This window comes from Urocitellus parryii, chromosome 16, assembly GCF_045843805.1.
Source record: "Urocitellus parryii isolate mUroPar1 chromosome 16, mUroPar1.hap1, whole genome shotgun sequence".
In the NCBI taxonomy this organism is placed as follows: Eukaryota; Metazoa; Chordata; class Mammalia; order Rodentia; family Sciuridae; genus Urocitellus; species Urocitellus parryii.
In genome coordinates this window covers 18,169,277-18,193,941 of record NC_135546.1, presented here as the reverse complement: position 1 = coordinate 18,193,941, position 24,665 = coordinate 18,169,277, and the positions used below count along the sequence as shown (strand labels likewise).

The 24,665-nt window shown below is 62.5% G+C and overlaps 1 protein-coding gene across 3 annotated transcripts in view; it reads left to right on the top strand.

Moving 5' to 3' along the window:
* Iqsec1 (IQ motif and Sec7 domain ArfGEF 1) overlaps positions 1 to 24,665 on the top strand; it is a 179,699-nt gene that overhangs the window by 64,199 nt on the left and 90,835 nt on the right. For 2 of the 3 annotated variants that reach the window (XM_026415072.2, XM_077793540.1), the window contains exon 2: positions 2,332 to 2,361. The exons of the other annotated variant lie outside the window; for it this stretch is intronic. In XM_026415072.2, coding sequence (XP_026270857.2) covers positions 2,332 to 2,361 — 30 coding nt within the window. The remainder of the gene's footprint in view (positions 1 to 2,331; positions 2,362 to 24,665) is intronic. 3 annotated transcript variants of the gene reach the window in all.

Genomic DNA, 24,665 nt, shown 5'->3' with positions numbered 1-24,665 from the left:
ATGTGAGGTGCTCCAGGGACCACGTGTGCCTTTCATAGTAAAATAAGCGAACCCTGGAAAGTGGCAAGACTCAGTGCAGTAGGGACAGGCCCTCCCTTGCAGGGCGCAGTGGAGGCGGGCGACACACAAGGATGAGGACAAGGACCGTGCTCCCAGGGCTGAGTCAGTGCTTGGGCTGTAGTGACTGGGAGTTTGCTGAGTCGTGAGCTGGTCACCTCCTTCTGGGAGACACGGGTCCTCTTGAAGCCTGGGGTGAGACCAGGAGACCCAGGGAGGCTGGGAAGGGGGAGGCCCGGGAGGCCCAGGGCTGTGGGCAGCTGCAGCCCCAGGCAGGACCCCGGCCTCTCCGCCTGGAGTCGGGATGTCCGGGGAGTCTAAAGTAGGTGTGTCCCTCTGTCTTGGGGTTGGGGTGTCTTTGGTGGCTGAGACGGGCAAGGGACAGGGAGCGCACATCTGGGCCAAGCAGTGGACCTGTGACTTGGACCGCCAGCCCTCTTCCAGGCCACACTGCTTAGCAGCCAGAAGCAGGGGTCCCTAGGGACCTAGAGACGGGTTCCGTTTGGGGGTCAGCGGGTGGGTGCTGGGGACGTCTCCCGTTCTGCACCCAGAGGCCACCCAGGTGGAGCCCCACTCTTGTGGCTCTTGTGGTTTGATAGCGGTGTCCTCGAGCTGGGGGACCTGGGGGGGCAGAGTGGGGCATGGCCCGGGGCTCCCGTGGTTGGAGCTGGTCCGCGCCCCTGAGCCCTAAGCTCATCCCGGGGGCCTTTTGGGGTGCGGAGTTGAAAGTAAAGGACCCCAGAACTGCACACTGAACCTGGGGGTGCAGGCAGGGTCCCCAAGGGTTGATGCTTCTGTCGCCTCCCAGAAACTCAACTCAAGGACAGCGCCAACTGCGCATTTCTGCTGGGAGAGAGGTGGCCGCCAGGGTCTCCATAAGGACTCCAGATAGGCCCTGGCCACACCGAAGGGCTCTTTGGCTTTGGGTGGCACCGAGTGACCAGCTGATGGCTGCTCAGTGTCTTTCTGATAGTGTTTCTTGCTTCAAAGCTGAGCGCGTCTTTCCGAGGTCCACGGGAACTGTCCTGCGGTCCCAGGGCCCTGCTCTCCGTGGCTGCCCTGTCTGGTGATGTGCACCGTCCAGGTTCACATAGTTGGCACCTGAGCGTGTTTGCACGCGTGCGTGTCTGCACACACAGCCTTGCGGTTTCTCTTTCTGCCATGCCCCCCCCCCCCGCCCTTGGCTTGCTCCGTGCGTCTGTGAAAGGTGAAAAGGACATTGCACTGTCTTGGCTGTCCCCTCCGCAGGGCACGATACGGGCTCAGTTAGCAAGTACAAGGCACCCAAACAGAAGGTGTGGCACTAGCTGTGGCTCAGGGACCTCAAACCCTGAGCCGCCTTCCCTGATTGGCTGCTGAAGAGTGCAGAGGGGTCCACGCAAGGCCTGGAGACGCAAGAGCTGGGCAGAAAGGTGGCCAGCGGGAGGGCTGGGCCGAGAGCCTGTGCCCACAGGCTGTGTGTGAGTACCCTGTCCTGCGGCCGTCACGTAACTGGAAAGAACGTGGTCATAAGACCAGCGCCTGACCGGGGGTGAGGCTGGTTGATCCCTCCTACTCTGGCAGTGAGCCAGGCAGCCAAGCCTTTTGTTTTGGTCCCAGGGATTGAACCCAGGGGTCCTCGACCTCTGAGCCCCGTCCCCAGCTCTTTTTGCATTTTATTTAGAGACAGGGTCTCGCTGAGTTGCTTAGGGCCTCGCTAAGTGGCTGAGGCTGGCCTCCACCTTGCGATCCTCCTGCCTCAGCCTCCTGAGCTGCTGGGATAATAGGCGTGTGCCACGGTGTTGTCCTAAAGTCCTGGACCTGTGTACCCACATCCTTTTGCTCCTCAGGAGCCTGGAGTCCCCCACGGCCGTGACATCAGCTGGGTGGCTGAGCCCCACAACCCTTTTCTGAGGTGCACAGATGTCTGGAAGCTTGAAAATGGAGCTCCAAGTGGGAGCCAAATAGCGGGGCGCTGGCTGCTAGCGCTCATCCTCTGTCCCCGCCACCCACAGAGCCCAGGGGACCAAGGCAGGAACCACAGACCTTCCTCTGTGATTGTCGCAGGTCCTGGAAACAATCAAGGGACCCCAAAGGGAATGGCATAGAGCCTCAGACTTCCAAGAGGAGGGGACTCTGGGGGACAGCTCCAGGTGGAAAGTCCTCGAGAGCGAGACCCGGGGCCTGGACCTGTGGGCGACGCCCTGGGGCTGGACAGGGGCAGCGGGTGCCCTGGGTGGCCTGCTTCGCGGGTCCCTGGAGCAGGGTCTCTGAGCGTGGTCTCTTGTCTTGCAGGTCGGAGGAGGACAGCTCCCGCAGTGTCAGGTAGGCTTCCCTCCGCTGTCCTCGTGTCTGTCCCGGAGCAGTGGCCCTCGTGATGTGCCTTGGTGGCCTCCTGCGGGCTCCCTGCCCACTGTGGCTCCTGGGCCTGGTCTCCCCCGAGGGCCTGGCATCTGCACAGGAGCACGTGAGCCAGCGCGGGTTTTGGTGCAGGCGCCCCGGGCTCAGGGGGACGTCGGGGAGGCCCCGGGGCTGGTGGCCGTTCCTCCCTGTTGGGGCTGCAGGGACCCCTGTGCTGGGGCAGCTGACCAGGACTAGTGGCTCAACACCCCTGTCTGCCCTGGGGCTGCGGGGGCCTCCCCAGGATGCAGTGGGCGCGGGGACACGGGGAAGGAGGGTGTGGGGGACAGGGATGGGTCTCTGCTGGGCACCGGCAGACCAGGGAGGGGCTGGCCCGAGAGGGAGGCCCCGTCAGGGTCTCATCCGTGGAGGCCAGGGCTGGCCCATCTCAGGGCAGGAGTCAGGGAGCGGAGGCTGTTGGGGACAGCAGGTGGGGGGCAGGGGCAGGGGGAGGAGCCTGTGTGTCCCCAGGCCCCGCTGGCAGCAGTGGACCCAGGTCAAGGGAGGTGGCCAAGATGGGGGAGGCTGTGTCTGTGGCCAGGCTGGAGCTCGGGTGACAAGAGGGGGGCCCGCCTGGGGACTGCAGCCTGGGAGGGGGACCTCAGGCCCAGACCTGTCCTTGGGGTGGGGGACGGCATGGGGGCTGGGGAGTGAGGGGCACAGTGGCCCACACCTGTGATCCTGGAGGCTTGGGAGGCCCAGGCAGGAGGATGGCAAGTTGGAGGCCAGCCTTAGAAATTTAGGGAGACCCTGACTCAATGAATACAAGAGGTTAGGGATGGCCAGGCACCATAGTGCACGCCTGTCATCCCAGGGGCTGGGGAGGCTGAGGCAGGAGGATCGCCAGGTGGAGGCCAGCCTCAGCAACAGCGAGGCCCTGAGCCATTCAGCGAGACTTAGCCATGACTTTACCACAGGCTCCAAACCAGCCAGATGGGACCCTGGGACCTTGGACCCGATCACCCTCCTCCTTGTAGCTGTTGGCGTCAGGTGTGTTGTGGCTACGGCGGGAAATTGGCTGGCACCCGCTGGTGCCCTGTGAAGGGTCATTAGCGGATGAGCATCAAGGGTCCCCCCCAGAACTAGAACCTTCCTGGCCGTTCACATCCAGTGTACGTCTTCCCCAGGCCACCCCTGCGTGACATTTGGTTCCTGTTCATCATTCTTTGGCTGCTGGTTCTGCACCGGTGTCCTGTGGTGCAGCAGCGGGTGGGCCGGGGACCTTTGTGACACTCCTGTGCTTGGTGTCACCTCAGCTGTTCCGTCCCAGTGTTTACCCCGCAGCTTTCAATCCTGAGCTTCTTCCCTGCCCTGTGCCAGATGCAAGTCACCTTTACTGGGGTGAAAATGACTTGTGGGGACCTCCCACCGTTTACTGTGATATATTGTCCCACCTGTGGGTCACGTGTCCTTCCTGGCTGTCCTCGTCATCTTCTGTCATCAGCGATGCTGCCATGAGATCTTCTCAGGGGCGCGCTGTGAATGGCGCGGGCTGGACTCGCGGGGTCAGGGACGCGCGTGAAGGATCAGGCTGCAAGGAAATGCCAGGGGACTTGCAAGTGGTCATGCCATCTGCACGTCCCCAACAGGGCTAGCGTTCCAGTGGCTCTCCACCCTGCAGGCCCTGGTCCTAGCGGCCAGTCTGGGGGGATGAATGACGTCTCATGGGGACCTTAGTTTGCAGGCTTCTGCGTAACAGGGACACTGAGCGCCTGTTGGCTGTGACCGTCTCCTGCCCTGAGAAACCCCAGCTTCCGTGTCTTGCTTCTTGCTCTGTCTGGGCTGCCTCCAGGTGTCTTTGTGTGAGTGGGGCACTGACCCTTGGCCGGCTGTGCCAACCTGGGGTGCAGGTCAGGTTGGATCCTGCTTCATCTCCCGCCAGGTTACCCAGCAGCCCCAGCACCACCATTCCCGTGGGGCCTCTGTTCTGCAGCACAGATCAAGACATTTCCAGAAACTCTAAGCCCTCAGGTCTTTGATCGCGTGCAAGGACCTTCAGCCAGGCCTCTGTGTGTCCTCCCCTCCCCCTGACCATGGAGCTCCTGGTGTGTAGCACCCTCTGGGTGCCAGTGTGGTGGTAGCCAACAGGAAGAGGGGGACAAGAGCCCCAGTCCCGCCCCTCACAGCCAGCTTCAGCCCTGGGCCGTCAGAATCCTGACTGCCCAGAAGACTTGGTGCCAGCATCAGTCAGCACCAGCTGCGTAACAGCCATCCCCAGTGCAGCGGCTGCCTAAGAAGGCATCTATCCAGCTGGGAAGTTGGCTGGGCCGGGCCCCTGGGCTCCCTTGGGCCCGTGTGGTCACAGCAAGGTGGTAAGACTGTTTCTGGGGGTCACCTGCCCCTGGCTGCAGGTGATGTGACGTGGGGTGGCAGTCACCAGGCTACATGCTCTCATTCTTCAGGAGCCAGCTGGGCCTCTGCACATGACAATGACCGGGTCCAGGAGACTGGGCTAAGCCATTGACCCTTAGAGTCCCCCACCCAGAAAGGGCACCGCGTTTCTACCACGTCCTGGAGTCCAGAGAAGTCACAGGGCCAGCGTGGACCCCCAGTGGGGAGCAGACCGCGTCTGAGTGGGGGGAGCCCCCAGGTCCCAGTGTGAGGGGCGTGGGGACAGGAAAGTGGAGCTGCTCAGGGACTGACCGCTGTGCCGTGGACATCTGGGCAGCAGATGGAGGGGCAGGGCCAAGGCCACTGCCCAGGGACTGTTAGCTGTGTCCGCCGTCTGTACTTGGGGGGAGCCTGACCCCCAGCTCTCCAGGGACAGGCCGGGGGGGCTCTGACAGTCCCTTTCTTTGCTACTCAGTGGGAGGTGGGGGCCTGCCACCCACGAAGACCCCTTCCTGCCACCCCTTCACGTTGCCACCCCGACACACAGATTTGTCCCCTCTGAGGAGTGTTTCTGAGGTGCCATCTCCAGGGCTGCGGGGTCAGTGGGTGGCCCACACGGCACGTCCCCAGGACGCCCTGTGGTGCTGCAGTCATCAGGGTGCGGAGGTCCGACAGCTGGCAGGGTCCTCAGGAGGGGGCCAGCGAGGTCCCAGAGGACTGTGCCCGGTGACAATGACAGCCACAGGAACACAGCATCACGTGACCCAGCACAGGAGGGCCGCCCCCGCCAGGCCATCCCCGATCCCTTCCTGCCATGATCCTGAGGTTGTGGGGATCCCGGAACACACAGGTGACGAGGCAGCGTCGAGTGCAGACCCAGCCCCCAGGCAGCGCGTTCCCTGAGCTCCAGGGCAGCGACCCCGAGAACCTTCCAGAAAGCGCTCTCTGGTTCCCTGCCGTCCACCTGGAGCTCTGCTGTGGCCCTGGTGCGACGTGTGCTCGGCCAGCCCAGGGCTCCCTGCAGATTTAGGCTTGTGTTCTGGGGGGTGAGGGAGGGTGGCTGGTGGCTGTGGCTCTGGCTGGTGGCTCTGGCTGTGGCTTTAGCTGTGGCTGGTGGCTGGTGGCCGTGGCTGGTGGCTGGTGGCTGGTGGCCGTGGCTGGTGGCCGTGGCTGGTGGCAGGTGCCTGTGGCAGTGCCCGTGGCAGGGGTCCTTTCTCGGGCCCTCTCCCAGGTGAGCCCCACCCAGGTGGCCGTTGCTTTGAGAAAACAAACAGACCCAGGGATGGGTGGGGTGGGGTCCCCTCTCCCAGCCCTCCGCATGGACTTGGGGAACAGAGAGGCCCCGTCTCCGACCCAACCCTCAGACACCCTCCCGGGTGCTGCTCTTGCTGTCGTCTTCCACATGTGGTGGCCCGGACAACGGTGCCACCCGAGGACATCGCGCCCCTGCAGTGGAGCAGCCCCAGCCCCATCTCCCCGGGCCTGACGTCCGCACGCTTCACCCCGATCTGCTGTGGCCAAGCTGCCTCCCGTGAGGTGTCTGCAAGGGCAGAGGGGACAGTGGCCTGTGTAGGCACGCGCATACACACACACACACATGCACACACGCAACCAGGCCAGCTGGGATGCGGCCAGTCCCCGTGCCATGAAGTCCCTATGGGCCGGACCAAAGCCTGTCCGTGGTGCATGCCCACAGAGACAGAGGGGACAGCAGGGACCCTGCAGGTCTTCACTGAAGCTCCAGGGCGTCCCCAGGGCCTTGGTGCCTAAGCCAGGAGGGCTCCAGGCTGTCCTCGCTGGCCCAGGGCGGGGACTCTGCGCAGGCCGCACCGGGCACCGTCCCTGGGGAGGGAGTTTGGGTCAAGGGTTGGGAGTTTGTCGCCGTCGTCTGCCACATTCAGGAAGCCCAGCGTCCCAAAGCCGCCAATTACCCTGAACTAGTTCGCTGACCTCGTGTGACTTGGTGCCATGGCTCCTCAAAGGCAGCGGTTACATAAGGGGCTGAGAGGGAGGCACGGCTGTCACACTGTCACGCTGTCACGGCGTCTGTGCCACGTGGAAGGGGGCGAGGGTGGTCTGGCCCAGGCCCCCCGGGATGGCCCAGCCAGGGGTCACCTGAGGCAGCTTGCACCCTTCTGAGGACGGTGACCTGGTCCCTGCCGAGGTGTCCCACACTAACAGTCGCTAACTTCAGCTGTCTCTGCTGGGGACACTGTGGGAACCTGAGGTGGCCTGCACAGAGCCCGAGGCCATGCCAGCGGTCCTGAGCAGCCAGCCTGGCTCCCCGGCCAGCGTCCCCATAGCTGGACAAACCTGAGGGGGCTCAGTAGGGCAGGGGCATTAGCTGTGACTTCAAGTCACCTGGGCCAGGCCCATGTTGGTGGCCAGTCCTAACACCCAGCTCCTGCAAGAGCAGCCGGCCACCGTCCCTTATCTCCAAGGCCCCTGTCACCGCTCCCTGCTTCTGTCCTGAGACAACAGAAAGGTGAGTTGAATTCTGGGAACGGGCGGAGGTTCTGCTTGTGACCTGGGACCAAGTCCAGGAGCCCGGTTCCCTAAAGGGTCCTGCAGGAATCAAACTTGTTGGGAGTTCCCAACCGGCCTTTGGCGGGGACAGAGCCCCTGAGGTTTCAAAAAATACAGACCAACCCGTGGACCAAGTTTGCCAGACACAGGGCTTCGGGCAGCGAGGGACGGGAGGTGGCAGCTGGAGAGGGTGACTTTGGTGATATGCCAGTGTCTATCTGGGGGACTGTCCAGGCCCCAGCCCTGGGAGGAGGAAGTGGCTGAGCCTGGAGAACAGCCCGTGGGCCTGGGGCTCAAGGCTGGGAAGGCCCAGCAAGGCCGCAAGACCAAAGAGGAGCCAGGGACCCCGTGCAGGTCCCTCTCCAGGGTCCCCTGAGTGCTGACCAGCACCTGCGAGGGTGACAACGTCACAGGCTGGGGAATCTTCTGGATCCAGGCTACAAAAGAAATCAGGGCTGACGCGTCTGCGGACGGAGAGGCGTCTGTTGTCCCCAGTGGGCCCGGAAAACCTCACCAGCACAGGACGTCGGCCAACGTGTCCCAAAAGCCTCGTCCCCACACCAGGAAATGGGCACCGCTCTAAACCGGACCCTGCGTGGCTCCCACCTGCCAATCTTGAAAGCAAGGCCCAAAGGACCAGGCTGCTTCCACAGGTCCTGGCCATGAGCGAGCGCCACAGGATCTAGGGGACGCAAACCTCCCAGCGCCTGTCCCCAGGGAGAGCGCAGATTGGGCAGAAGCAAGAAGCCATCGCAGGTGACCAAAACCCACTTGGATGCTGGGTCAGCAGGAAGGGCTTTCAAAATAGCCATCCCCATGCCCTCCATGCCCAGGCCAGAGAGCAGCAGCCAAAACTATACAGCCACACCCCGTCTGCGACAGTTAGCACCCCGAGTCCACCCAGGTGAGCAACCCATCAAGTGGATCAATCCACTGTGTAGACGGTGGCTCCCGTTATCAGAGCTTCACCTCTGAACATTTCTCGCTCTTTTGCTTCTGAGCCTTGGAGACATAGCACCAGGCCTCTAGGCCCCGGGCCGTCACCCCACTTCCTAAAGCAGCAGGGTGACCTGAGCCTCAGAGGTTCTGCAGCCCCTGCCTCAGCCTGACCCCCAAGGCCACCCACGTCGACAGCCACACGCAGATGGGGCCATGCGCCAGCAGGAGTCCCCTGTGTGGAAGGAGGTGGTTGTTGGATGAGGGCACCCCACACAGCCTGTGGGTGCCGATGACGCTCGTTTGTCACCACCCCTGAGCTGCTATGGTTCCCAGAGTGGCTGCATCCAGTTCAGAAGTGAGTGTCCGTGGCCCAGTTCCAATAAAACTTTATTTATAAAGGCAAAGCGGGGGCCGCACTCTTCAGACCCCTGATCTGTGGACACTAAATCCTGTGATGAGCCAGTGACTGGAGGCCACAGCGACGGCAGGGACCGTGACCTTGCTTCTCACCCTGCAGCGTGACCCTGAGCCTTGCCTCTCTGGGCCTCCATTTCCACAAGAGAAGGCCCAACCAGGGGCACAACCTCAGGGACCTGCAGAGGAGACCTCAGTCCCTTGGCCTCACAAGTGACAAAGGCTGGCTGGGACACCCTGAGTGCACTGTCCAATGTCACCAATCATTCTGGTGGCAATATGACAAGTTTTCCAAGATGTCGGAAGGCATAAGGCCACATTTGGACTTGGAGCCCGAGGGGGACCCTCTAGTTTGGGGCCCCCCCAGTTATATGGTGACCACTGACTGAAGCTGGCCTCCTCTGGTGGGACCGGCTGTGGCTACAGGAACTGCCAGGTGTGGTCCCTGCAGCTCTGGCCTCTGGCGGTGCTGTCAGTGTCCTTTCATGAGAAAAGAGAGGGGCCAGGGCTGGGCGTGGTGGCCCTGTATTAACCGCAGTTAGGTTCAGGTTCAGAACACTCACACTATTGTGCCAAGATCCCTGCCATCTCCCAGCAGAACATGTTTATCTTCCCAAAAGGAAACTCCACCCTGTTAGATAGTGATTGCCCAGTTTTCCTCCCTCAGCCCCAGACACCCGCCATGTTACTTTCTGTCTCTGTGAACTAGACCAGTCCGGTGACAAATGGGAGTCATTCCACAGCATTTCTGTGACTGGCTTATCACTTAATGACCTCACGGTTCATCCATGTTATATCAGGTCATGATGTTCTTCCTTTTTTAGGGTTGTATAATATTCCACCGTCCCAAGTGACCACATTTGTCTGCCCGTTCATACATTGGTGGACACCCGGGTCACTTCTGCTTTTTGGCTACTGTGAGTCTTGCTGCTGTGAACGTGGGTGTGCTAATACCTGTCTGAGTCCCTGCCTCCCATTCTTTGAGGTTTTGACATGGAAGTGGGGCTGCTGGAACCTGACATCATCCTCTCTTTGATTTTTGAGGTTCTGCCATATTGCTTTCCCAGTGGCCGCACCACTGTCTGTCGTCCCCAGCGCTGCACAGGGGCTGCCAGCTTCTGCGTCCTCCTCAGTCCTCAGCTCGGTTGTGCTTTCGCAGTGGCCTGGGGGGCGTGGTCGTTGCGGTGTGATCTCCACTCCCTGGTCATCAGCGCTGCGAGCCTCTTTCCTGGGTCTTTCCTGTGTCATCTTGGTACAAGTGTCTACCCAAGGCCTCAGCTTTTCATTTAATTCGGCTATTTGTCAAGTTGGAAGATTTCTTTCCATAGCTGACCTTTTGCGATAGAGAAACATCCACGTGCCTTTATTATTTTTGTCTTTAAGTTTTTTACTTCTTTTTAGCTCCCTGTGACGGCAGCGTGCATCCTGCCATGTCCCACCTACACGGGGTGTGACTTCCCATTCCTGTGGCTGGACCTGCTGTGGGGTGTCCCTGTGAACATGGGAAAGGGACGTCCATTCATTCCCCTGTCTCTCCCAGTCCCCTCCCCTCCCCTCCCTTCACTTCCCTGCGTCTCATCCAAAGCACCTCTTTCTTCCCTACCTCCCCCCCACCCGTTATTATGGGTCAGCACCTGCATATCAGAGGAAACGTCTAGCCTTTGGTTTAGGGGACTGGCTTATTTCACTTACCATGATACTCTCCAGTTACATCCGTTTACCAGCAAATGCCCTAATCTCTTTTTTAAGACTGAGTAATATTCCATCGTGTATCTAAGCCACAATTTTTATCCATTCATCCACTGAAGGGCATCTAGGTTGGCTCCACAGTTTAGCTATTGTGAATCGAACTGCTACAAACACGGATGTGGCTGTGTCCCTGTAGTGTACTGTTTTTAAGTCCTTTGGGTATAAACTGAGGAGAGGGATAGCTGGGTCAAACGGTGGTTCCATTCCCAGATTTCCAAGGACCCTCCATGCTGCTGTTAATGAGGACGTGAGGAGCGCCACCTCGGGACTCGTGGTGATTAAATGAGATAATGCAGCGAAGTCCTCCCTGGCCCCGGAGCATCCCGAGTCTGGGGAGGACCCCGTTCCTTGGCAGCCATGGACCGAGCACCTGCGCTTTGCTGCACACTGGGGATGGAGCCATGAAGGGACAGACAGGCCCTGCTCCCCTGGGTGCAAGAGGGTGGCATATGGTGCGGGGCCTCCTGGGCCTCAGGCCTCCTTCCCTCCCCTGCTCCGCGGCTGCACCGGGCCCTTGGCCTGCTGGGCTTCAAGGGTCCTCCCTTCCTCCCTGGGGTGGCGCTGTCAGGAGGCTTCGGACACTGCGGGGCGACAGCCACCCCTCGGGGGAGGTGCAGGGCCAGGGTGATGGATGGGGCCTTGGGGGTGCTGGAGGGGAAATTAAAATGCTGGCTGCACTTCAGGAAACATAATGGGAAACCAATGGAAGCCATTGATCTGCCTAATGGGAAGCCGATGGGAGCCGGGAGCCAAGGGCGCTGAGCGCTCCTGCCCAGGGAGGGAGGAAGGGAGGGAGGAAGGCAGCCAAGATTCATGGGCGCCTTCCCCCAGAGGGCCTGCGTGGGCAGGGCGGGGCCAGAGGGATGGGTGGAGCCTGAGATGATGGGCGGGGCCAGGAGGGTAGGCGGAGCCAGGATGGGGCTGGGTGGGTGGAGCCAGATGGGGTGGGTGGAGCCTGAGGGGCTGGGCGGGGTCAGGAGGGTAGGCGGGGCCAGGGTGGGGCTGTGTGAGTGGAGCCAGATGGGGTGGGTGGAGCCTGAGGGGCTGGGCGGGGCCAGGAGGGGTGGAGCTGGAGGGGTGGAACTGGAGGGGCGGGACCTGCAGCAGAGCAGAGAGCACCCAGCCCTCCGCCTTCCCACCCTGGGGCCTGAGGAACTGGACTGCCTGCACGACCAAGGTCAGCACACCTCCCCACCTCAGGCCCCTCCTCTGGAAGCTCCTGACCTCCCAAGTGGTCCTAAGCACTAAATGACAATAATTGGTAGACAGCAGTGGTCACAGGCCTCAGGCCTGGGACACATAGGGTAGTGACCAGGACACCCCACATCGCCACCCTCTTGGAGGTAGTGTTTGAGTGGGTGTAATGAGAAATAAGAGGACTTAAGGGCCGGGTGCTGGGCACATCCTGGAATCCCAGTGGCTCCGGAGGCTGAGGCAGGAGGACCCCAAGTTGGAGGCCAGCCTCAGCAATTTAGCGAGGCTCTAAGCCACTCAGCAAGACCCTGTCTGTAAATAAAAACTAAAAAGGGCTTAGGATGGGGCTCAGGGATTAGCACCCCTGGGCTCAATCCCCAGCACCCAAACAAAAGAGGCTACTTATATTGTCAGAGAGGATCCAAGCAGGGGACGTGCCTAGAAGGACCGGAAGCTGCGGCCTGCACTGAAGCACGCTGCCTGCCCTGTGTGGGGACCCTCCCAAGTGTCCAGCCTGCACCATGGAGAGCCGCTAGTGCACATCTGCCCCGTTCTTCCCACAGAGTCCCTGGGAAACCCACGTCCTGATACCCATTTCTCAGCAAGCAAACTGAGGGTCAGGGAAGAACAGCCCTTGGCCCACAGGGTGGGTGACCCTTCACCTCTGGCCCTGCGCCAGCTCTTGCGGACTCTCCAAAGAGTCACACTCCATACCAAGTGCCAGCCTCTCCTGGTGTCAAGATCCAGGGTTCCAGAGTGACTGAGCTGCGAAGCTTGGGTCCCCGCTCCTGCCGAGGCCGGAGTTACTTTGCAGCACTGTGAAATCCTCTCTGAGGACCTGGAGGGGAGGGAGGCCAGCGTCGGCCTCTGTGTATTGATTCCTGGACTTTATAAGGGCTTATCTCCAAGACAATAAAATTGAAAGATGGCCCATGGATAACCCGGTGTTTGACACGGCCGCCAGCCCTGCCTGGGCACTACCACCTCTCCTGCCTCCACTGGGCCTCCCTGGTCGAGGCTGAAACGGGGACTTGGAGTCTAGTTCTGCTCCCCGCCGCGCTGTCCTGCACCCTGACTGCCTCTCTGCCTTCCACCCCACCCCTCGTGGATGCCTGGGCCCCCAGAGCACCCCAGCCATCCACAATCCCAGGGCTTCCTTCTGCCCTCACCATGAAATCCAAATTCCTCCCAACAGCCTCCCGGCCTGAGGCCCACCTGGCCTCCCTCCACAGCCTCCTCTTGCTCCTTTCCTACTCCGCTGTCCATAAGGCCTTCCGGCCCACTCCCTGTTCCTGGCCTGGACCATCCTTGCCCAGGGCTCCGCCAGGCCTGCCTTGTTCCCAGGTCTGCTGAGATTGCCTCCTCCGGAAGCCCTCCCTGACCACCCCCTCTCCTCTTCATAGCCTGAGCACCCTCTAGAGGTATCGTCCCTGTCCCCAATTCCTGTGACAGCAAGTACTGCTCTTCCTGCGTACTGCTCACTCCTCGGGCCTGGACCAGGGCTCAGTAAGCACTCGTAGGATGAATCAATGGGCAGAACGTCACCACCGACCTGAGAATCGCTGGCCCTGAGGTCTCAGCCCCTGGCTCTGCGCCCAGCTGTAGCTCTGAGAGGCAGGAGCCAAGACACGTCTTGGAGGCTGGTCTTTATGTGAGGCCCCACCCCCCGGGTTGTCAGCCTCCATCCCAGGGCACTTGATGACGAACATTCACCAGGCGATAAGGAGGGGAGGGGGAGAGGTGGCAGAGAACACAGGAAGAACGTGGCATAGAAAAAAAGGAGGGTAGCCAGGCCACGAGCCACCTTAGGGCACCTCGGGGGCTGGCTCTGGGATGCCCAGTCGGGGCCTCCAGAAGCCCACTCCATGCCTGGGGCATCAGCTGGGACCATCAGGGATTTAAGCTCCGGGGCCCTGCAGGCAGATGGACATCTCCCAGGACGCCATCGAGCTGGTCGTTAAGAACAGACGCGGACGCCAGCCTTCCCGAGTGACAAATGGCTGATAATTAATGTTGGGTCTGCACGTTATTAATCAATTTAAAGTCGAATGTGCGGCCAGAAGCGATTCCAGGAAAATAAAAAAAATCCTGCCCAGCCCCGCAGCCTCCCGCTGTCCCTCATCCGTCACCAGCTTTGCAAGCAGCTCATTAAAATGTGGAGAGAACTGCGGCTGCAGAAACGGAGCCCTTGCAGGCTGAGGCGGCTGAGGGGTCTGCAGCCAGAGGCAGCGGGGAGGCGGGGCTGAGGGCGGGGCATGTGGGTGGGGCCATTCCAGTGACTGGCGGGGCTGTGGGTGGGGCCATTCCAATGATTGGCGGAGCTGTGGGCAGGGCCATTCCAGGAATGGGTGGGGCTATGGGTGGGGCCATTCCAGTGATTGGCGGGGCTGTGGGCAGGGCCATTCCAGGGGTAGGCGGGGCTGTGGGTAGGGCCTTTTCTGGGTTGGGCGGTGCCATTCCAGGGATGGGTGGGGCCATTCCAGCGATTGGCAGGGCTATGGGCGGGGCCATTCTAGGGATAGGCAGGGCTGTGGGCAGGGCCATTCCAGTGATTGGCGGGGGGGGGCTATGGGCGGGGCCATTCCATGGATGGGCGGGTCTGTGGGTGGGGCCATTCCAGGGCCCTGAGGGAGGGGCAGGAGGAGGAGCCCTGGGGAGTGAGGCAGAGAGCGGCCTCTGCTGGGCCACCAGGCAGAGTCCAGCCCCAAACTCTGGTGGCCAGGGACCCTCCTGGATGCAAGTTGGGGGAGGTTGTTGTGGAGAAGCCAGACCTGGATTTCAGGTCCTGCTTTTTCTGCCCACCAAGGGCACCAGGTCCCCTCCCCCTGACCGTGGCTCTCCTTCCCTGTGAACCAACAGCCCTCAGCACCCTCTCAAAGTTGGCAGAGAGGCAGGGAGGCCACGTTTGGACAGGCCCAGGACAGTACCCAGGCGCACAGTAGGTGCTCAGTAAGTGATAACTGTCTGCCTGTCATCCAAAGGTGAACTGAGGCAGGGGGACAGTTGAGCGGGCATCCGGTCACTTGCCCTTTGCCAGGACATCTTTCGGAGCTCCAAAGGCCCTGCCTTTGCTGTCTCCCTTCCTCTGGGAGTGTGCTCTCTTCGCGCCCCATCCCAGCAAACTCCTACACGGCCTTCAAAACCCACCTCTGCGCCGTCTTCTGATGCTCGCTCACTTCATTTTTTTTGGGGGGGGGGGTACCAGGGATTGAACCCAGGATCACTTGCCCACTGAGCCCCGTCCCCAGCCTTTTTTGTGTTTTATTTAGAGACAGAGTCCCACTGAGTCGCTTAGGGGCCTTGCTTAGTTGCCGAGGCTGGCCTCCAATTTGCGATCCTCCTGCCTCAGCCTCCCGAGCTGCTCCACCCCACGCAGCTCACGCTCTATTCTTTGGGTCAATCAGCCCAGGCAGTTGGGGCAGTGGGACCCTAGGGTGTGAAGAGGCAGGATCGCTGCTTTTGCCTCTCACGATGGTTTCCTATGAGTGCGGGTGGGTGGGTGGGTGAACCGGGGTCTCATTGGAATCTGGTCCCTGTCCCCGCTGCCTTGGTCTGGCTCCATCCGGCTGGCTTTGCGCTTGTCCTTGGGACTCTGGGATGGAGCCCGCCCCCACCCATGCGTCTGTGAGCCGCGCCCCTCCCTTTGTCCCGCGGCCCCGCCCTCCGCCCCCACCTCCCCGGCTCCGCGTCGCAGCTGCGGCCCCCCCCCCCCGCCCCCTGCCAATCAGAGCCCCATTGTCCTGCGGCATCTGGAGTCTCTCAACTGCCGCTCAGCATCCTCCGCGGGAGGACGTCCCGCTCCATTCACAAGCGCCCGCTCCTAAAAGGCTGGTGATTGCGTCCTCACTGTCCCCAAGGGGCCTACCCAGAGCCTGCAGTGGTGGCAGAAAAAGCCCCAGGTGGCGGAGGAGGGGGTGGGGCTGCGTGATTATCTCGGAGCAGGAAGCAGCTCGGTCTCCAAAGAGGCCTGGATGTGCATGAAGTAGGGGACCCAGTTGTAAAGATGTCCTTTGCTCCATCTGTCTGTCCCCCGATGCTGCCACTGTCCCCAAGCCGGCCCTTCCCTAACCTAGTGGGCGTCGGCATCCCCTGGAGGCTGGTTCTACCCCAGACATCGGGACCCCACCCCAGCGCCTGAGTCGGGAGGTCCCAGTGGACCTGAGCATTTGCTATGTGTTTCCTGCAAGTTCCCTGGTGACCAGGTGGTGGGTGAAGGGACAGAGCACACACAGCCTTCAAACCTCCAGGGGGCTTCCTGGAGAACCTTGCAGGGCTGGGCTGGCCTCCGGTCGGGGAGGCTGGCCTTGGGCAGGCTGACCTGGGGGGCTGAGAGAGCCCTCACCTGCCCAGGGCAGCCCAGGGCAGGGACGGCCAGCTTCCTGGCTCACTGGAGAATTGGGGCTACAACTGGAGGTCATCTTGAGCCTTATTCCAGAACCATCTAATGCAGCCCCACCTGGGAAGGTATAGATGGCATTCTATTCTCCCACCACGTCTGCATTCCCTGCAGAGCCCAGAGAGGGCACTTGCTCTCTGAAGGTCACACAGCCTATCAGGCAGTGGGGATCCAGGGTAGAAGGTCCCAGAATTTGTGGTTCCTCAGCCAGACAGCCTGAATATGACCCTGCACCCCTCTGCCCAGCAGTGTTCATGGACAGGCCCCAACCACTGTGTTCCTGCTTTTGGCCTCTGTTCTGTGGGGGCAGTAGAGGAAGGTGCCTGGTACAGGGCCTGGTACAGGTGGAGGGAGAAGGTGAAGCAAAGCTCCAGGCTCTCACCCACTGGGTTCAGCAGCTTGCGCGTGGGACAAGCGCTCTGGCCATCTGTCCACGAAAATCCCAGGGCTGCCCGGCACCATGGCACACACTGTCCTCCCAGCGGCTCAGGAGGCTGAGGCAGGAGGATCAAAAGTTGGAGGCCAGCCTCAGCCACTTAGCGAGGCCCTAAGCGACTCAGCAAGACCCTGTCTCTAAATAAAATAGCAAATAAGGCTGGGGACGGGGCTCAGGGGTGAAGCACCCTGGGGTTCAATCCCTGGTACAGAAAAGAAAAAGAAAAGGGTCCCTGCCTCGCTGCCCTGAGCCCTGCCTGGGGCCTGTGCCTGGATAGAACCCTCAGTGCTGTCGCAAGGGGCGACTTGTGAACGGTGCCACCTGCTGCCACAGGAGGGCGCCAGTTCTGCTGCGCGATCCCCACTCGGCCGCTGGAGGGGCGTGTCCTGCAGCCCCCTGTAAGGACGGGGCCTCGGGTCCCCTCCATCCCAGCTGCTTAGTCCTGCAGGCTCTGGCCACAGGACAGGGTGGCTGATTTCCAGCTAGGTGTCGCCCGGGGCACCGGGTAGCACTTCCTGCCTGGGTTCTGCTAAAAGAGTCCCAGCCACTGACAGGCTGTCAGGTTGTCACAACAGAGATAGGACCTTGAGGCCTGGGAGCCACACGTCCCTGGGGGCCAGAGAGGGCGTCCCTGGGAAGTGAGGCTGGAGCAGGATGGCCCTGTCCCTGGACAGGGACAGGAGGAGGTGGCCTGGATCCCACGCAGGGGCTTCTGGCAGCAAGGTTTTGGAGCCTGAGAAAGAACGGGGTTTCTCGAGATAGCGGGGGGGGGGGCATCATGGCAGGGACAAGGCCTGGCGGGGGGCTGGACTGGCCACTAGGGTCCCCCCACCCGCCGGGTGGCTGGATTTGCAGGCTGGACTCTCCCAGCCGTTGCCGCAGCTCCGCGGCGCCCTCTGCTGGCCTCTGTGAGCATCGCATCCCGCGCCCCCAGGCTCCCGGACTCCTGAGCACTTAGGGGGGGCTCCCAAGGTGGGGCGCCTGGGATTGAACCCAGGGACAGTAAGCCACGTCCCCAGCCCTATTTTGCATTTTATTTAGAGACAGGGTCTCACTGAGTTGCTTAGGGCCTCCGTAACTTACTGAGGCTGGCCTCCAACTTGCGATCCTCCTGCCTCAGCCTCCTGAGCCCCTGGGATGACAGGCGTGCGCCCTGGCACTGGGCTGAAGGATTTTTATAAAAATATATTTCTGCTTATTAAGCAGCCTGCTGTAGGGAATTTAAAATAAAGAAAATAAAGTCCAACAGGGAGTCCCACCACTCAGAAGTGGCAGCTGTGAGTGACGTCACGCCTCGGCATTTCTGTTTCTGGAAGTTTCTCTCATCGTGAATGACCTGTTCCCGTCACACGGACTGCGCTTTGCAATGCGGTTTCCTGGTTAGTGACCATCACGGTGGACCCCCCAGCAGCATGGAGCCCTTGTGCCCCAACCCGTGCCCGACCTGAGAGGTGACCCTAAGTTGGCGTGGGTCTGATCCTCTGTCCCTGTCACCCACGCACGTGGCCGTCATCTGTGAGCGGGAAGCTCAGTCCCTGTCTTGGACTCTCCTTTGCTGCTTCCTCAGGAGGGGGCAGGGCCTGAGCGGTGGCGGCTCAGGACAGATGGCAGGTCCCCAGGAAGGCGGGAGGGGCGGGGCAGGCTGTCCCCAGGCTGGACTGAGCACTGCCGAAGGTCCAGGCAGCGAGGCCGCTGGGGCCCAGGTGCTCCCTCCCACGGCTCCAGGGCCTCCTTGTGCACTTCCGTCCCTTGTCCCCAGGGCCATGCCCGACTGTCCCTCCTTACCTCTGGCCCTTCCTCCTGCCTCCGCCCATGAGCCCTGAGGCTCACCCCCCGGCGCCTGAGCGCAGGTCTCCCCACCTCTCTCCAGAGTTAGGGTCCCACCTCCTCTGGGTCCCCTTCCTTGTCCCCTCCAGGGCACCCCCAGGAAAGCTCCGTGTGACCACAGCCCTGCCAGTCTCTGTGCCCAGGAGACCCGCCCTGGCGCCCCAAGATCCTCACAGTGAAGCCCGAGCCCCATCCAGGTGTCCCTGTCACCTCCTCCTGGGAGTCACACCGTCCCTGTGTGCCGTCTGTCGTGGTGACCGACATAGAGGAAGAAAAGTTCATCTAAGCTCGTGACACCAAGGACCCCATCTGTGTTGGCCGACCCCCGGGGCCCTGGGCCTGAGGTGTCGCAGAGCGTCCGGCGGAGGGACATGGTGGGGACAGCTGCTCTGTGCAGGGCAGCCAGGAAGAAGGACAGGGCACATGGGAGTAGCCAGGGACAAAGGACATGCCCCCCAAGGTCATATCCTGTTACCCACCTCCTCCAGCCACTCCCCACCTGCTGCAGGCACCTCGCAGAGAGCCCATTCAGCCATTAGTCCAGCTGGGCGGTGACACACCTGTCATCCCAGCAGATCAGGAGGCTGAGGCTGGAGGATTGTGAGATGGAGGCCAGCCTCAGCAAAAGCGAGGCCCTGAGCAGCTCAGTGAGGCCCTGTCTCTAATAAAATGCAAAATAGGGCTGGGGAGGGGGTTCAGGGGGTCAAGAGCCCTGGGTTCAGTCCCCAGGGCCCCCCGGAAAAAATTATGACTGCATCACTGACGAGGTCACGGCTCGTCATCTAATGTCACCCCTGAACTTTCCTACATCAACATGGGAGCTCAGGGGACACCCGACATCCATTGGGCTGTGTGTCCTGGAGGCTCGGCTCCTGGTCTGCTTCTCCGTGTGTCCCTTTCCTTCCCAGCAGACGCACTCTTCATGTGGGTCCCACAGAAAGGACCCGCTCAGCTGTAGGTTCAAGTTCAAGTTCAAGTTCAGGTTGGGCAGTTCTGTCTCAGAGGCCGGCAGACCGCTGGGCCTCGCAGTGCCCAGCTTCAGTGTGGGGCCTGTTCCTGGCTCCGTGGGCGCCTCTAGGACAGAGGTGGCTGCGGGAGGGGCCTCTTGAGGTGGGAGGCGTGGCCTCTGGTCACCTCCAGGCCTAGGTGGCCCAGGCTGGCCATGGCCAGCAGCACAGGTGGCCCTGGAGGCCGGGGAAGGAGTGGGGAAGGGCTGGTGCTGCTCTGGGGTGGGTGCGTGGCCCAGGCCCGGGGCCAGGCGGTGGGTGGCACACACTGGTCCCCTGCTCCACAGACTCCTGCACCTGCTGTCCCTGCCCTCTGCCGCCTGCCTGCCACCTTCAGGTCCCTACGGGGTTTCCCATTGGTGTCCAGACCCTGGGCCACCTGGGGCCCCTTTCCCTCTGACCGTGCACATCCAGTCGGGGCTCACGGGGTTCAGGGCAGTGGCCCTTGGCGATGGCCCCTCTCCCCTGGCCGTCCTCCCCCTCCTCCTCCCCCAGGGGCCTCTCCCAGGCTCTGGTGGACACGCAGGGCTGCCCCAGGCCCTTCTGAAGCGGCACTCGGTGTCTCCGAAGCTGCCACAGCAAGGTGACTATCTCGAGTCCCCTGTCCCTGGGTGCCACCTGCGCAGCCTGGGCCTCTGCAGGGCCACGTCACAGCCCTGGCCGTTGGTCCTCTGTGCGCTCAGCCTGCGCTCTGTCTGCAGCCGGCCAGGCCAGGGCGAGCCCCAGTGGCTCCAGAGCTTCCCGCAGCAGGTCCCTGTCCCATTCTGCAGTGACAAGTGTGAGAGCCACTGTGAGAACAGATGAATCTGGGAGGGGGCAGGTGCGACTTTCTGAGCTCCACCACCCACAGATGAAATCATCCAGCTCACTTCTACCTCAGGACCTTGACACATGATCTTCCCCTGCCTGGAATCCACCCTGCTCCTCTCTGCCCCAGGGCCTTGGCACACACTCTTCCCTGTGTGTGAAACTCCCCTCCCCTCCATCTTTCATTATAGGGGGTTCTCAGCTGTCTGAGCTGTCCCCGAGAGGTGGTCCCTGGCCACCCCATCTAATGCCACGCCATCTCTCCCCTTCCCTCCTGCACCTCTTCTGCCTGCTGGATTCCTGGTCCTGTTATGCAAACCTACCTATTCAGTGACATGTTTATTTCCCAAGTCCCCCTGGAATGTAGACGCAGGGGACATAAATCCTTTGCAGGCCTCGTTCATGGTCAGGGCGTGCTTGGGGGGCACAAGCAGGAGGGCCAGATGCCACACCAAGCCATTTTTGACCCTAAATCCCTTAGGTCCTGACCAGGCCACTTCACCTCATGCCATCTGTTAGGGGACAGTGCGTGGGAGGCCCTCCCGGGACCCAGACATAGCATTTAGGGTCCCGATTCTCAGTGGCACCGCCAAGAGCCCACAGATAGGTGGCCTGCCCAGGTCGCAGGGCTCTCTCGGCAGAGGGGACATGGGGACGCCTGACTCCAGGGCGTGAGCTCGTGCCCAGGTGGGGACATGGCCTAGGGGGGCAGCGAGGGTCCTGCGCAGGTCGCAGTGGCCGGGAGGGCCGGGGTCCCAGCTGGTGGCCGGCCGCGCCTGCAGCTGCAGTTGCCATGGCGACGAGCGCCTCGGCGATTGGTCCAGCGCGGCCGCAGCGCGCTCCCGGCCGCGGGAGGCTCCGCTCGTGTCCCCTCCCCCGGAGCCGCGGGAACCCGGAGACGCCCCCGCCCTGCGCCCTGCGCCGCCACCGCCACCGAGGTGCCTGTGCGGAGGGTGCGTCCCCAGGAGGGGCCCCGGCACCGGCAGACGCCCCCGCCAGGCGACCATGGTGACTCCACGACCCCGCGGGCTCCGGGGCGCCCTGTGAACCCCGCGCCCAGGAACCTGTCACCTGCTCCCGCCGCCCCCGCCATCCCCGCCACCGCATCCCGCAGAGCATCCCGCGCCTCCCGGGCCCCCAGGGGACAGCGCGAGGGGACTTGGACTGCGACAGGACAGGATGGCTTGCAGGAGACGCTATTTGTGAGTACGCGTGACAGGTTGACGCCCGGAGCCACCTGGAGTGGGGGAGGGGAGGGGCTGTCCCCGCAGGGCTCTGGGCTGGTGGCCGGGACACCGGCGGTTACTCAGCACGTCTTGGTCTCACCGATCCTGGGCTCTGCGACCAGCTGTCCCCTTCCCAGCCCGTCCCCAGGGTCCCCAGCCCCATGCTCCCGCGGTGGCTTCCGCGTCACCCGCAGCCTGCGTGGGAGGAAGCCCTGGTGCCCAGGGAGCCTACCGCTGGCCCTGTGCCCTGCCTGGGGACACGGATTGGCTGGGGCAGGGACAGGGGTTGGTGCCCTCTGGGGACAGATGAAGGGCCACCCCTCCCCCAGCAGGGCAGCCTCGGTGTCCAGCGGTGGCATCCAGGTGTCCCAAGGGCTGGCAGCAGCGGCCTGTCGTCCGGGCCTTGGGCCAGCGGCAGAGGCCCTTCCGACCCGCCGGGTAGTGACATCACGGCTGATGTTTATGGTCACCGGCCTCGGCTCCAGCCTGTCCTCCCAGGGACTGGGATGGCGGGATTCAAAGGCCACCGTCCCTGCAGCCCTGGCTCTGCCCCGCCATCCGGCATCCTCCAGAGGCCTGAAGTCACAGGGACTGGCCTGGCCACCTGCCTGGGGCAGGCGGCTGTTGGAGGCCTGAGGGACCCTGTTGGGGGGTCACAGAGCAGCCGGGAGCCCCCCGGGTTGGACTCAGCCCCGTGAGGACGAGGGACAGGAGACCTGGGTCAAGGGGCCGTGCCAGGCTGGAGGGACAGCCAAGTCCCTGCGCTCTGAGGCCAGGAGGGGCCTCGGTGGCCCCAGGAAGCCACAGCGTCCCCCCACAGCAGGGCCTGGAGGGGACGGGGACGCAGCGTCGCAGGCTGCATCAGTAGTGGCCTCTATGTGGCCCGAGGCTGGTGGCTGCTTAGGTTGTTCGTGGTCCCCAGCCAGGCCCTGTGGCTGTACCTGTGGAGACAGTGAGTCCCCGGGCCTGGAACTTCTGTCACCACCCCCGGGACTAGATCCCCATTCAGCTGTCTCTGCCCCCAGAGCTGCGCCTGGTGACAGAGACGCTCAACTTCCGGGGGGGGGGGGGGGTGACAGCTCCTGCGGAGACAGAGATGTCCTGAGGGTGGACGTGACGTTGTCCCTGGAGAGTCACTGGTCGTCAGTGGTGGGACCCCACAGCGCAGGCTGGACGGGTACGGTCACTCCACGTTGGTGATGGGGACGGAGGCGCGGCAGCCCCCCTAGGACCTGGAGTGGCCCAGCTAGGGGTGGGGACCGTCACTAGGCTCTGCCCAGGAGTATCCTGAACAGCATCAAAATCATCGTCATCGTCGCCATCCCCTGTCCCGGGTCCGGAGGTGCAGACTCCAGGCTGGGGACGGGGCAGGGGCTGGGCCACCAGGGTCTGCTGAGGGCCTGGCTGTGGCCGGTGGCCCACAGACACAGCTACTCTCTGTGGTGACATTGCTGAAGACCCCGTGGCCGGCTTCCCGCTCGTGTCCCCACCGGCCCTGCCGTTGCGCGTCTTGCTCATGGGTGGGTGGCCTGCTCCGCCTCGGGGACACCAGCTGTAGCGGGCAGAGGTCCGGGTCCCCGCAGCAGGGCCCAGGGGAGCAGCTGGCACATAGTAGATGCTCAGGAAACTGTGCGGCAGGTGAGGGGGCCTGGGTGGGACGCAGGGGCTGCCTTCAGCCAAGTGCGGCCCAGGGACAAATGGCTTCTGCCTTCCAGGGCTGGGACAGGTGTGGGCAGACCAGGGAGTGCGGAGAGAGGGACGGCAAGATGGCCCGGAGCAGGGGACTGAGGTCGCAGCTGGGCTGCACAGACCTGGGGGACGAGCTGTCCCCCAGAAGGAAGACCCCCCGGGGGCCTGGAGGGGCCTTGGCTGTCCTTTTCTGTCACCACAGCGCTGCATGCAGAGCAGGTGACCCTCTGCTGGGGTCCTTGAGGAGGCCAGAGGGTGAGGACAGGGCCACACTGTTCCCCGTAGCCAGGGTGGCCCCGAGAATGTGCATCTGAACCGTCCTCACCACGGTGTGAGAGAGACCCTCGTCAGGCCTCGGCCTCCCTCTGACAGCCACCCTTGAGTCCAGTAGCCTGGACAGGGACACCAGTGTTCTCTGTCACTGGGCACTGAACCCAGAAGCATGTTACCACTGAGCCACGTCCCCAGACTTTTTTATTAATACGGGGCCAGGCTAAGTGGCTGAGGCTGGCCGGCCTCCAACTTGCGATCCTCCTGCCTCAGCCTCCCAAGTCACTGAGATTAGACGGGTGGGCCGCCGTGTCTGGGTCCCAGCTTCCCCCTGAGTGTGCTGTAGAAGACATGGTCCCTTTGTAGCCGGGCCCCTGGTGACGATGGCCTCCCTTGACAAAGTGCTTCTGGGCACTGTCTTGTGGCCCCAGCTCCACCCAAGCCCAGAGGGATGAAGCCTGTCCAAGCCCCGTGACCACCCCAGCGGTTGGTGCCCAGCGGCACTGGGTGGTTCCTGGGCCCCTTGGGCCTTGCTGTGCTGGGTTGAGGCTGGCTGCAGCCTCCAGACCCCTCTGTCCCAGACTCCCTCTGTCCTGCTCTGTCCCAGGCCCAGCCCCCACCTGGGCTCCAGTTTGTCCCTGTCCTTGGCCGAGGCCTGCCTTGTTTCTGACTGAGCAACCCACCCCCTCGGCTGCCTCTGGGCCCTGCCCCTGCCCCTGTGCCCGCTATTGCTGCACGGGCCCTTCCCAGCCTCCCCTGCGCCTGGCCTCTGTTTTCTGCCTCCCCCACCCTTGCCCAGGAGGTGGCATCTGCCCCTCAGTTCCTTCCTGGGCAGAGGAGGAAGGCCCCTGCCCCTGGCCCTCTGAGCTGCCCGCTTCCTGGGGCCTCCCAGAGCAGGAACAGGAAATGGAGCCGCAGCAGCGCCCCCAACTCGCTGTGCAACCCAGGGCAGGCCTCTTGGCCTCTCTGGGCTCATGAGCTTATGCATAGGAACCAGAGCAGCAGGAGCGACACTTCCCAGCTCTGCATTGCTTGGGGACACACGGGAGGCCTGCCCCAACCTCCCGAGTCTCTGGGATTACAGCCGTGTGCCACCGTGACCAGCTTCGCACCTCTCTGAGCACCTCCATCACCGGCCCTCCCTATTGCCACAGTGTGAACCCCTCCATTGTCACCAGCTACCCTCAAGGCCCTGCCTTTGTTTCCTGGCATCCCTTTGGGACCCAATCTAGGAAATCACCAGTGACTTTTTAAAAATAGGGATGCAGCCGGGCACAATGGCCCCCACCTGTCGTCCCAGTGACTTGGGAGGCTGAGGCAGGAGGATCACAAGTTGGAGGCCAGCCTCACCAACTCAGGGAGGCCCTGAGCAGCTCAGCGAGACCCTGTCTCTGCATAAAAACGTAAAAGGGCTGGGG